Source organism: Thunnus thynnus, chromosome 14 (genome assembly GCF_963924715.1).
Source record: "Thunnus thynnus chromosome 14, fThuThy2.1, whole genome shotgun sequence".
Lineage (NCBI taxonomy): Eukaryota > Metazoa > Chordata > Actinopteri > Scombriformes > Scombridae > Thunnus > Thunnus thynnus.
This window is the reverse complement of record NC_089530.1, coordinates 6,758,060-6,770,494: the sequence shown is the minus strand read 5'-3', so window position 1 is coordinate 6,770,494 and position 12,435 is coordinate 6,758,060. Positions and strand designations below refer to the sequence as shown.

Here is a 12,435-nt window from a genome sequence, read left to right as displayed (position 1 = left end):
GTGTAACACACACCATCTGGCCCTCCACTGGTGTGTCTGCCTCAGTCACAGAGATAGGCAGGAGCGAGGTGTGTGTGTGTCTGTGTATGTGTGTGTGTGTCTGTGTGTGTGGAGGGGGGGGATTAGATGATCAAAATGGCATCTCAGTCTCACCTCCAGAGGGATGCCACATGGAAGCCGAAAAAGAATCTTGTGGGTTTTTCCCCCATCACTTAAAAATAACACAAATGTGTGATTCTTGTCTGAAAGCAGCAAAATTTGCCTCACTTAGCTGAATTTAATGTGTTGTAGAGGGTTTATCTGAAGATACGGCATGCGTTACCTGCCATATGTATAATCACTCCTGGCTACAAATCAAATGAGACATTATAAATCTGTCCACAAGCAGGATGTGGGTTGGAAGCAAGCTGCTGACAGTTGGTTTTCATACTGAGGCTCTGGTTGTGTAGATTTCCTGCAGTTTTGGTTTTGCCGGTAAAAAAAAAATAGCAACACTAAGCAACTGTTAATGCATGATTTTTGTTTATTTTTGTTTGGATTTCAATCCTGTTATCTTTGTTTCCACTCCATCAAGTTAAGACATTTCGAAAAGGCAGGAGTTCATTGCCCCCCTGTGATTGTTCTCTAATTCATTTCTCTGATATGAGCCAGATAGTTTTTTCATCACTTCCATGAACCTAGATCGATTCTTTGTGCAAAGCATGTTCCATTACCAAGAATTACTCATCCATCGATGGGAGAGAAGGGATATTAATCAATGTAACCTTTGTAACTAACAACCTTGTTATTCTTTCAAAGCCAAACAAAATGAGAATTTGGCTGTGTTGGAGGCTCATTATTAAGACCGGTGGAGAGCAGACATTATACATTGCTATTGATCATGTGTGAAGCCAGGCCTACATAGTCAATACCCACAGAGAATGAAACATGGTCTTTTTTATGACCGCATCCTGCAGAGTAAAGCAGTCTTTCTTTGTAATCTGTGCTCTCTGTGAGAGCTGCAGCTCCAGTTTGCTTTATTAGATGTTAAGAGTTCTAAGAATATTTGATCAAAGGTGGAAAGTAACAAAGTACATTTACTCAAGGTCTGTGCCCATGTACAGTATGAGGTGCTAGTGATTTTTATATCCGTGTTTTAGGCAGCTTTATTTTTTATTCCCATCTGACGCTTGTATCTGATGTATTTTACTATAATACCATTAAAATATGACACATTACTTTAGATTAAAGGGTCAGCACACTGACATTGCTCACTGTTTTCACTGTTTAACATTTAGTAGAAAATACCATCTGTGGATAGTGAGGCATATGGAGAAACACTTTGAGTACAGATTGCCAAATTGCTTTTTTTTTTTTTTTTTTTAAAGTACTGTGTGCTGATATTAAATGCAAAAATGTTCCTTAATTTATATAACTTTAGTAGTTTTATTTGCTGATTTTCTTACTGTTTAAATGTGTATTCTTTTCATACCCCTCCCATTAACATTGTCCTGATCTTAGATTATTTTCAGATGTCACTTTATATTAGACTTTATATTAGAATATACAAGTAATGTAATTAATGGATTACATTTTACCTATCAGGTAATTTAATCACCCAAATTTTACCCCACCACCTTTTGATGCCTTGGTCATCTTCACCTTTTTTTTCACCCATCTCACCACTGAAGCTACTATCATCATTGCTGGGGCTGCTGCTATGACGGCTCTTGTAGTTGCTTACAGGCAGCTCACAGATTCAATTCAGCTGATATTTTTATGCATTTATTTTTTAATGACAAATTACACAGAAAATGAAGTTACATGGAATTATTCCTCAACATGTACAGAGCAACAACAGCAGCACAGGGCTCTAAACATCCTGCCAAAGAATCTCTTGATCCTTTTCAGCGGCTTCCTCTGAGTGTTTCTAGAGCTGGTGGCTGAGACTCCATCAGAGTCCATGACTGTACGTTCATCAGCTGGACCAGCTTCATCTTTGTCAGTCTTTGGAGGTGTAGCTGAGGCTTCATCAGCTGAGGATGCAGTGACTGGACCTTTGTCAGCTGAAACAGCGTCATACAGGTCAGTCTTGAGAGATGCTGTTGAAGCTTCATCAATAGAGGCAGAGGTGACTGAGGCTTCATCTGCTGCAGCAGCAGCAGCATCAGAGTCATTTCTTGGAGGTGCAGTTAAAGCTCCATCACTTGCAGATGTAGTGACTGGACCTTCGTCAGCTGAAACAGCGTCATACAGGTCAGTCGGTACAAGAGCAGTAGATGCTTCATCTATGGAGGCAGAGGTGATTTCAACTTCATCAGCTGCACCAGCGGTGCCCTCTGAGAGCTCATCATCTGGATCTCTACCATTTGAGCGACTTTCAGCTTCTTTACTTGAATCAGCGTCATTCAAGTCAGCAGTTAAAGGTGAAGCTGAAACCTCTTCAGCTGCAGATGGAGTGACTGGACCTTCGTCAGCTGAAACAGCGTCATACAGGTCAGTCTTGAGAGATGCTGTTGAAGCTTCATCAATAGAGGCAGATGTGACTGAGGCTTCATCAGCTGCACCAGCAGCAGCAACATAGTCATCTGTTGGAGATGCAGTCGAAACTCCAGGAGTTGCAGATGTGGTGACTGGACCTTTGTCAGCTGAAACAGCGTCATACAGGTCAGTCAGTACAGGTGCAGTAGATGCTTCATCTGTGGAGGCAGAGGTGACTGCAGCTTCATCAGCGGCACCATCTGAGGGCTCATCATCTGGATCTCTACCATTTGAGCGACTTTCAGCTGAATCTTCATCTCTTGATTCAGTCACAGCAGAGTCTCCATCTCTTGTAGTCGGGATGGCAACTGTGTCTGCTGCTGCTGAGCCACCATCATCTTGTGGCTCTTGATGACTTGTAAGAGCAGGTGAGGCCGTCTCACTGGATGAAGCATGATGACAAAGGAATGAATGAATGAATCCTTCAATCAATTTACCATCACTTTATCTATCAACTTAACCACAGGACCACTTACTGAGAGATGGCATCATCATCGTCACCCCGTTGGCTCATGGTTATAAACGGGTGACCCAGAGCTTGACTTGGGGTTATTCTCTTGTGAGGATTCAGACACAGCATCTGCTTCAGCAGGCAAACAAACTCTGTCCTTTCCTCAATCTTCTCTGCCTCTGGGTACAGCTGCATTTGGAAATAAAGTCATTGGTTGTTCAGATGAATCCACTTCTTGACTCTCTGAGTATTGCTGTTAATTCAGTATTTATTTGTACTTGTACAGTAAAGTGAGGACCACCTACCATCACAAGGTCATCCACGCTGCTGAACTTGGCTGAGCTGCCTCTGTGATTTTGGGGCGGGAAGCCAGTCACAGCCTTGTGCTCATCAGCCGTCTAAATCAACAGAGAATATATGTGAGGTACTTTTTCATAGTTTATACCAAATCAGGGGAACAATATCCAACCTGGTTTAAGTGCTGCAGGACAGACTTTCATACCTTTAGCCTCCATGCTGGCTTTGTGGAGCCCTGGTTCTGGCTGAAATAGAGCAGCGTGTGGGTGCCGTCATCTAGGATCTGGTCCTCCGGCTGACCCAGTGTCTGCACCATAGTCTTCATCTGGAGAGAGAATATATAAAATCACATCAGTCAACAAGATACACCATATTTCTGTTAGTGTTTGGACATGGAGCTGCACAAATAAATCCAGGTGTATTAGATTACGCACCAGGTAATACTGGCACCGCTGAGGGAACGGCACACTGCCAAGGTACAGGGTTGCCAGAACACCACCCAGAGACCACATATCTGCATCCTCTGAGATGGGAAGACCCAGAATCACTTCAGGAGACCTGAGGGAGGAAGAAGAGAAGCACATTTTAGAAGATGTTATAAACAATTCCTGCACAGTTTGACAAGTCAGCAGTAATCATGTTTGTGATGGTACAACTTAATGAGAAGATACTAAAATAATGCAAATTATATAAAGTAACATGAGTGTGATTGTTCAGTCACATTAAATATATCAATTACAGTCATGAAAGAATGATGTAAACCATCAGAAAGACAAATCTGTATCTCACCTGTATGCGACAGGCTGCATGATGACGCCACGCTTGACTTCAGCAGCTTTGATGGCTGAACTAAAGTCAATGAGTTTGACTCTGAAGGGAGTTTCTTTCTGGTTAACCAGCATGATGTTTTGTGGTGTGATATTTGTATGAATCACACCAACAGTCTTCAGAGCTCCGAGTGCAGAGACCAGCTGAAGGGACAGAAGAAGAAATAAAGACGCCACAGTTGAAAATCTGCAAGGTTCTGAAAGTTGTTGTTCAAAAGCTGGTGTGCTGCTTCCATTGATGCACATATATCACTGCTTTTTGATAGAAGGATCAGAGCCACACACCTGTTCTGTGATAGATCTGATTTGCTGAAGAGAGAGCGGGTTGCCACGTCTCTCCCTCAGCAGCTCGTGGAGATTCTTGTCCAGCATTTCAAATGCAAGACACATCTTCCCCATGTGTTCGAAACTCTCACAGAATCGAACGACGTTGAGCGGATCAAGACCACGGATCATTTTCAGCATGGCCAGCTGGAGAGAAACAAGGAGAAATTAGACAGTTGATACAGCGAACAGTTAATGTTAGATATGTAATGAAATGTGCTGCTCAAAGACTCAGAAAGACTCAGATGATCCACCTCTCTGTTGGGCTCCTGGGAGTCATTGCTCCTCTTCTTGAAGATCTTGAGGGCCACAGTGTCTTTGGTGTTTTTGTCTTGACACCGAGCGACTCTGCTGAAGAACCCGTCAAACATGAAGTGCTGAAGCAGGTATTCACTCCAACTGCTTCTCAGCACGTCATTGGGTTGTAGCTCTGAGTTAACAGGTGCTTCAAAACATGGAGAGAAAATGTAAATCACTACGTTCAGTCAACACATCACGTACGAACACACAACTATACTATCAACTGCATTTGGTCTAATTTAGATGAAAACAGAGCATGTGGTCTGCTCCTTTAAATTTACACGTAACTGTGAGATTTTTACCAACTAATATAATTTAATATTAACCTCATCACAAAAAATACCTGAAAAACAGATGTGACACCATATGTCAACAAATTCAGTAGTATCATGACTTTTTCCAGTGTTTAATATGTGAGAACATGTTGGTGTGTTTAGTCTCTCACCTCTTTTCTTTTCCTCTCTTCTTGAGGTCGCTGACGACCGTTTTCTATTTCTATGCTTTCGCATGTTTCTATGTCAAGTTTTGCTAATTCAAAGATTGACTTTGTGTTTCTCGTGTCTCCTGTCTGAACAGATGATACTGAAATGATTTCTGGCTGAAGTTCTCACTCATAAACCTGTTCTGATAGAATGCAGCTCTATGATGTCATACTGTAGAAGAACTCTGTCATTTTCTGGAATGTCAGAATGTTCTGTGATAAAAAAAACAAGTTTATCTGAAAAAATGAGGGTGTTGAGTTTGGGAGAGGGATTGCAATTAACTCTCAATAAGAAGGAAAATTACTGTAATATCAGGCCTTAAGAAGTCACTCCTCCCTACTCTGCCATAACTGACATGAAGTAAAAAGTGTATAATCCTCCTAGAGCACAGGGATGAAGTGCAGGCCTAAATTTAAAATCCAGACAGACAGATTAAAGTTTTAATTTGTCAAAGTAAATAACACACTTAAGTTTTATGTTGATAAGATGACATGTTACACATCATACTTGCTGACCTGCACAAGAAGATGCAGGTTTTGAATGTTTACAAACCCTTTATTCACCCATCCATCACTATGGACATTATCTATTCCTGCAGTGGCGTTATCTTTAAGTCAGAATAGTTGTTAATATGAACAAAATTAATAGAAATATGCTGATAAATACCCAATACACCTGTTCAAACACAAATCAGCTCAAAAGAAAAAAAACAACAAAAAACAATAAAACATTAGCTGAATAACTGCTAATATCACATGATCATGTGAAATTACTGGCAGGGGTTTTGGTGAACTTGCAGATGAGTTGATTTTGCTGATCTCGTTATAATGCTCTGTGGTTATTTTATCATCCCATATCAAGTCTATCACATCAAACCAACAGATAAATCATAACAGGACACTTATGCTAGATAAAGCTCATTCATTTGAATGGAAAATAAAGATTGATTTTGGAGCTTTACATTGGGACTTTTTAATTTGTCACATTCACTATGTTCATGCCAGTTATGTTGAAATATTCATATTCATTAAAAAAAAAAACTATTAATATGTGGTATAAACAGGAAATAGCTTGTGAATTGATCAAAGCACCATAAAGCCATCAACAATCCCACAAAACAACTGGATTTTTTTGTCAGTTCTCTGTCTTAACTTTATATATTTTTCATAGTATAACAATAGCCGCCTTCAATTTTGTCATTACACTTGTCAATACTCCGTATCTCTGTTCATCTCCCCCAAATCCCACAGCTAATGATGCAGTCTCGGGCTGAGCAGTAACATGAAATAATTATTTCCCTCTCAAGTCTTCTTATCAGTGCCTTTACCAGAAAATAAGTGTGAGATAGTAAAAGCAGAATAGCTTTGTTATTTGTCCGCCTGTGACTGTGATACCTTGTTTGATTTAGGATGTGACACAGAGCCTATGAGATAAACATTATGGAGTTTATAGGCGTTAGTCTTTGATACGTATAGAGAAATAATGTTGAACTGACAGTATCGACAAGACTAATGGTGTTGAGGAGCATGTCAGTAGGACAGAAATCAATAAAGTTATTTTTCCAAAATTGTTCCAAAATTCTGCTATTTCGAACAGCTGACAGTTTGTAACTGACTTGACAAGCTGACTTTGCTACAAGCTGATTGGCTGTTGAAGCAGGTGACATGCCTTACATTCTAAAACCAGCCACTGGCAACTTGACAAGCTGTGGCGATGCCACCAGCTGGCCTGATGGCTGGTGGCTGAGACGGGCCTGTTTACACCGCTGCAACTTTTCTTTGCAACGTTATAAAACGGTTTCGTCTCGTCATGAATCTTTGGCCTTCAGCCTTGCTGCCTATTTACACATCCAGCAGACTCAGAGCAACATTGGCATTTATTGGAAGTTTTGTTGCTGGCCACCCTAACAAATGTAAGTCCAATTACATTTGTCAGGGTGGCAAATACTCGACTTCTCTCTGGCCTTATGATCCAATATCTTCCTCATAAGACTTTTTGTGTTTATTGGGTAGAATTTTTAATATATAATCCCGATATTACCCATACTTTTCTTAGGATGAGACAAACATAGGATAAAAAAAAGATACATAATTAGCACAGGGGTCTGGCGGTCCTCCCCCAGAAAAAAAAAAGTAATTTAAAACAAATTTCCTGCATTTCTGCACCACCTAACCTCTTGGATTAAGTCACCTGCACTAGTCTAGATTAGTTAGATTGAGGGTGCTGTGAAAACCAAGAATGCATCAACATCAGTATATAGTTGTGTGAATCAGGACAGGAAATGATTATTAGAAGAATGGCTATTTCATATTTGAAATTATATTATAAAAACACTATGTAGCCTAAAATGTTAGTACGTTGCAGGGTACTAGGCCATCATCAAGGTCAAACAAGGACAAACAATTGATATAAATTAAATAGCCTGACAACACATCACAATATGATGTGGATAATTAAACCTGATTAAACCATGTTAAATTGAGGGTTGCTATTCTCACTCACAAGGTCATCTTCAAAGTCTAACAATTGCAAAAAAGTACAAACAATTTGGATGAATGAAATGGTCTCACAGCTAACCTAAAAACCTATTACTGGGAATGGCAAGAAAGTTTTAAAGTGACAGAGACGCAGAGTATCCCCGTAACCATAGTGACTAACTTTCACTCCTGTCTGCATGAACACGGTACAAGAGGAGAGGGAGCAGAGCCACTGAATGAGATTACTCTGAGCAGCATGCATGGGAATAAATTACAATATAATAAATTTGTGTACATTTCCGGCTTTCCCACTGGTGGTCTGAATAATTTGCTGCTGCACGGTGCTGCTGTTGCACTATGCTGCTCTGTCTTGTCTGTCTGTGCACTGTCAGTGTCCTCTTTTCGCACTGCAATGTTATCAGTTATGAATTTGTTTTTCACCGCATGAAAAAAGGGACGTGTGGTGTGAGAGTGTGTGAAAAATGTCAATTGTGTAAGTCTCACACATCAATGAGTAAGACTTGGCAGCCCTGGTAAAGTTGTGGGCCTTAAAACCAAAACAATTAGCTAAAAGAGGCTAAAATGCTCTATAGAACTGAGGGGAACTTAAAAAAAAAAAAAATTGATTAGTGCAGCTTTCATGTTTGCATGGATTTTTTGTGAACTTTTAAATGGCATCTTTTCTGGTTATAGGACACCAATTATTGTGATTTATTTATTTTTCTTGACTAATTATTTTTGTTATATGTTGATGTGACCGTTCAAAGGTTATCCTGTCTGGTGATTGGTGATTGTCTTTTAAACCTTATGAAATAAATGATGCTTCATGACTAATGACCAGGGGTCAGAAGTTAATGCGCAGTGAGGGCAAGTTCACAAAATGCATTTAAAATTAAAATGAGGCAAGAAATGCCTCAGTAATTAGGAGTAACTTTTTTTTTTCAACTTTTCATCCCTGTTGAGATTTTTTTAATTGAGTTGTCAAATATTCACACATGAATGCAACTCCTGACCTTTTCGGGCCTCCTTGTTGATTTGTGACAGCCTATGAGTGATATTTCCAGAGCCTTCTGGCTGCAAAAATGGGAGATATTAGAATGTAGAATCTGTTTACATGATATGTCTTGAATAAAAGCAAATCCTATAGAGCAAGAAGAGTCAATATGCAGAAAATCTGCTTAAGTGAATCAAATCTATTTATATGTCAATACAATTGTGGAAAACCTAAAAAAATAAATCAGAGCAAAGGTTCGACGGCACATTTCATACCTCGAGATCTATAATAGGTTAGCAGTATCATCATACTATCATACCTGACTATGACAGATCTTCTACAGATGATATTGGCAACATGAGCAGCAATGATAATCATTTCAGTAATTTAGTGGGACTACAAGTAACGCAGATAAATTGCATCTGTCACTTATGGGTTAAAAAGATGCTAAGATTGATTTTCATAAGTGTGAAAATCACATTACATCCAACAAGCTACTGCAGTCTGATTCCTTTGGGATTGCATGCATCCAATTAATATTGCTGTAGTGTCTTTACTAATGAATGACAAATTTCTACTCCTCATGTGTTAATCAAACCACTCCCGCATTGCTGTCTTATCCATAAACACACACACCTCTGCAGATACATGCTTTGAAAATGCACTTCAATCCTGACAGAGTGAATATGAAAACACAGTAATGCAAGAGGAGTGTTTGCAAGGTTGTATTTATGGAGGAGGCCCACTGAGAGGTTGAGTGATGGATTGGCAGGAAAAAATGATGGATAGACAGATAGGGAGGGTGGAGGTAGACAAGACCTTGCACATGGAGTGTTTGGTCTCTCAAACTCATAATCCTCAATAAACAGTGTAAACTCAGAAAGTTAAATATTTATCCCTAGTATCCCACGCCTCAGCTCCTCCTGGTTCACATTGCTGTGGATAAATAAGCTCTAACATTACCAGGGAGAAGTGTCGATAAAGTTTAATAACACGAAGGTCAGTTCATCACTAGATCTAATAATAATCTACCACCCCTATAACACAAAATGGAATAACACTGTGGAATAACCTTTTTTTCCCAATATCTCAGTAGTATTATTGCAGTTCTGAGTGCTGTAAAGCTCAGTGAGGAATGGGCTCCACTTTGGAGCATCATGTTTTGTCCTGCTCTGTTAAATATTGAGTCCTGTGTCCTGCCTTTGTCTCGTCTTGTGTCACGTGCGGGATGTTTTTGTTGTCTTTTTGTCCTCTCTCGTGTCATCATAATCATACAATGATGCAAAATTATGTTATTCAAATAAGACAGTTATCACTCCATGCATACACAACATGCCCATCTCGGTTTGTATAAATTCTACATTAAACTGAAGTATTTATGGCCTCTAACACAGTAGGACAGTATTTGATGTAGGGATGAAAATACAACTCATGAATCCTGGTCTGCAATTGGATTGTATAATTGGATGGATATTCATTTGGTTCATAGATATTACTGGCAGTAAAATTTGGACTGTCAGATGATGCACTATTATGTAAGACCACAAAACAGTTCGAAAAACGAATTACATCAAGGTTACAGGTTTAGATTCAGTCTTTTCAAATATATAAACTTAACAACTCATAATCTGGAGCTTCTGATATTGTGAACTTTTGAGAATCCATAAAGCTTTGGTGCTTGTTTCTGCCATGTTTTCCACTGTGTTTTGGATATGTCCTTGAAAAGGTGACACATACCAGGACAAAAGTTGTCTTTTTTTGCATTTTTTGGCGAAACTGCAGTTCATTTGCAATAGGAGGCTGAGAGCATGGAATGAAAAAAAGAGGGAAGAAGACCAGCAGCAGACCAGCTCCCAGGTGGTAGCTGCTCTCTCTGTCCAACACTATGCACACAATCTATTGTTAACGGCAAAACATGAATGGATATTCTGAATCAGAATATCACCCGTATATTGAAACAGTCTTCCTTGCAGTGCTTGTCTGAACACATATCAAAACACATGTATTAGTTGCTGTGTTGCAAATGAACTGTTGGTTGTTTAGGTTCAGGAACTCTCCAACGCAGGGAGAGCACAGTGGAGACAGAAGTAGAACCTGTAACAATGGCTATATTAGTCATTGATTTCAAACAGTGGAAAAGGCCCAGAGTACAGACTACATTTATATGCATTGGAAGAAAATTTGTGGTATTTTTTTTTTTACCAGTTTTGTTAATGAGATTAGATGCATTCATTTACAAATGTGGTATCAAATGTGAATAAGCACCTTATGGTTTAAAGGCACACAGAACAGTACAGGACAGGGCACTGTAGTTTATTTTGCAAAATACATTTTGAGAGACATGTAATTTCTACCTGGATTACATTTAGTGGCAAAAATTTTTTTTTTTTTAGAGTGAAGGAAGTGCTATGTTTATGTACTGCTCTCAGATCATAGGGAGGTGTTCAGAGTGGATGGGTGAGAATCTGACACCAGAGACTGGGGTTCACATCCTGAAACCTGTGTGTGGTTACAGTAAGCTCAGGCAATAAAAGCACTTTGGTAAAGGTTAGGGTAAGATTAAATGTTAAAGTCAATAAAGTAAGGATTCCAGCTCTCATGCTTCAAGTCATTTATAAGTTTTTTAATATTTAACCAAGACTATGATCTTTCTGCTGATTTTTTTTTTTTTACAGATGTTGTAGGGAATCAAATGAAATATGTTGGCAGCGAACATTTTTCAGATGCACTCTGCATTATAATTTTGTGACCTGCCGTGTATGAAATGTTCATTAAAAACATTTCCTCATGAGGTTGATAAAAATGCTACCATACTACATGCATGTAGCACCCAACAAAATAATAAACAAAAGTGAAAATGATGCAGTCAATGATGAGGTCCAAACAAATGATCTATATCTTACCATAAACATGTATGAATCTATGGCACAGTAAGGTACTTTTAATAAACCTGATTGCTAAGTAAACTATATCATATTGGCTTAAATCATGAGAATGACTGTAATTCATAAAAAAGAGATACTAATAATAACAGCAACCTCCCCAGCTCTGTCTCTCACTGTATTTATCTGATCCTAATGCGTGACAGGAAGGCCTCTCCAGCTGTCATTGTCTATTATGACTTTAATTCAATGGCAGTATGCTATGTAAGTGGAATAATTACATCTTTGGCTCTCAATTTGACAGGCATTAAGCTGTCCGCAGCCATTTGTTAGACCTCTTGTGGGTCTCTTGATGACAGTTCGTGTTAAGGGGAGAAGATGGCAAGTAATGGTCTTTTTTAATAACAAGCATATCTGTTTACTGAACATTCAGTCCTTTGTGCAGCAAACATGTGAAAATAAATAGCTTCAAACCTCTTAAAGGTCCCCTGATTACTTTGAATTAATCTTGATCAAATTGCTGTCTGTAGTCATTAAATCCTTTTCTGTAATTCTATTTCTTCAGAGAATCAACCTACTAGTGTAATGTGGGAAATAGATGCACGAAAAAAAACAAATTGAAAATATAAAAAGGCCTCACAAATGTTAAACAGGTTTCATGCACTGGATTTCACCACACCTGTTCATACCTCTTTGAATCCTAGAACAAGCTGAGCATGTACTGCTTTAGGCGCCCGGTCTTGTTAACTGTTTAAAGCTATTACAGACTTAAACCCTGTTGGGAATTTTGAGGACAGTAACTGCTAACCCAGGACATCATTTGCAGAGGATGACTAGCAGATAAAAGTCAGAGCCAGACCAGAGTTGAAACTTTGGGTCAG

General features: G+C 39.1%; 1 protein-coding gene across 2 annotated transcripts; it reads right to left on the bottom strand.

Moving 5' to 3' along the window:
* Positions 1-1,751: 1,751 nt before the first annotated feature.
* On the bottom strand, positions 1,752-5,400 carry LOC137197601 (homeodomain-interacting protein kinase 2-like). Of its 2 annotated transcripts, XM_067611098.1 has the most exons (10): positions 5,165-5,400; positions 4,674-4,864; positions 4,381-4,566; positions 4,058-4,239; positions 3,703-3,826; positions 3,474-3,593; positions 3,277-3,369; positions 2,997-3,160; positions 2,748-2,902; positions 1,752-2,627 (listed from the first exon to the last, which is right to left on the bottom strand). In XM_067611098.1, the coding sequence occupies exons 1-10, from the start codon at positions 5,226-5,228 to the stop codon at positions 1,810-1,812; spliced, it is 2,097 nt and encodes a 698-aa protein (XP_067467199.1). In that variant the 5' UTR covers positions 5,229-5,400; the 3' UTR covers positions 1,752-1,809. The 2 variants fall into 2 exon arrangements, with proteins under 2 accessions (XP_067467199.1, XP_067467198.1); XM_067611097.1 differs by having other exon boundaries at positions 1,752-2,902.
* Positions 5,401-12,435: the final 7,035 nt, after the last annotated feature.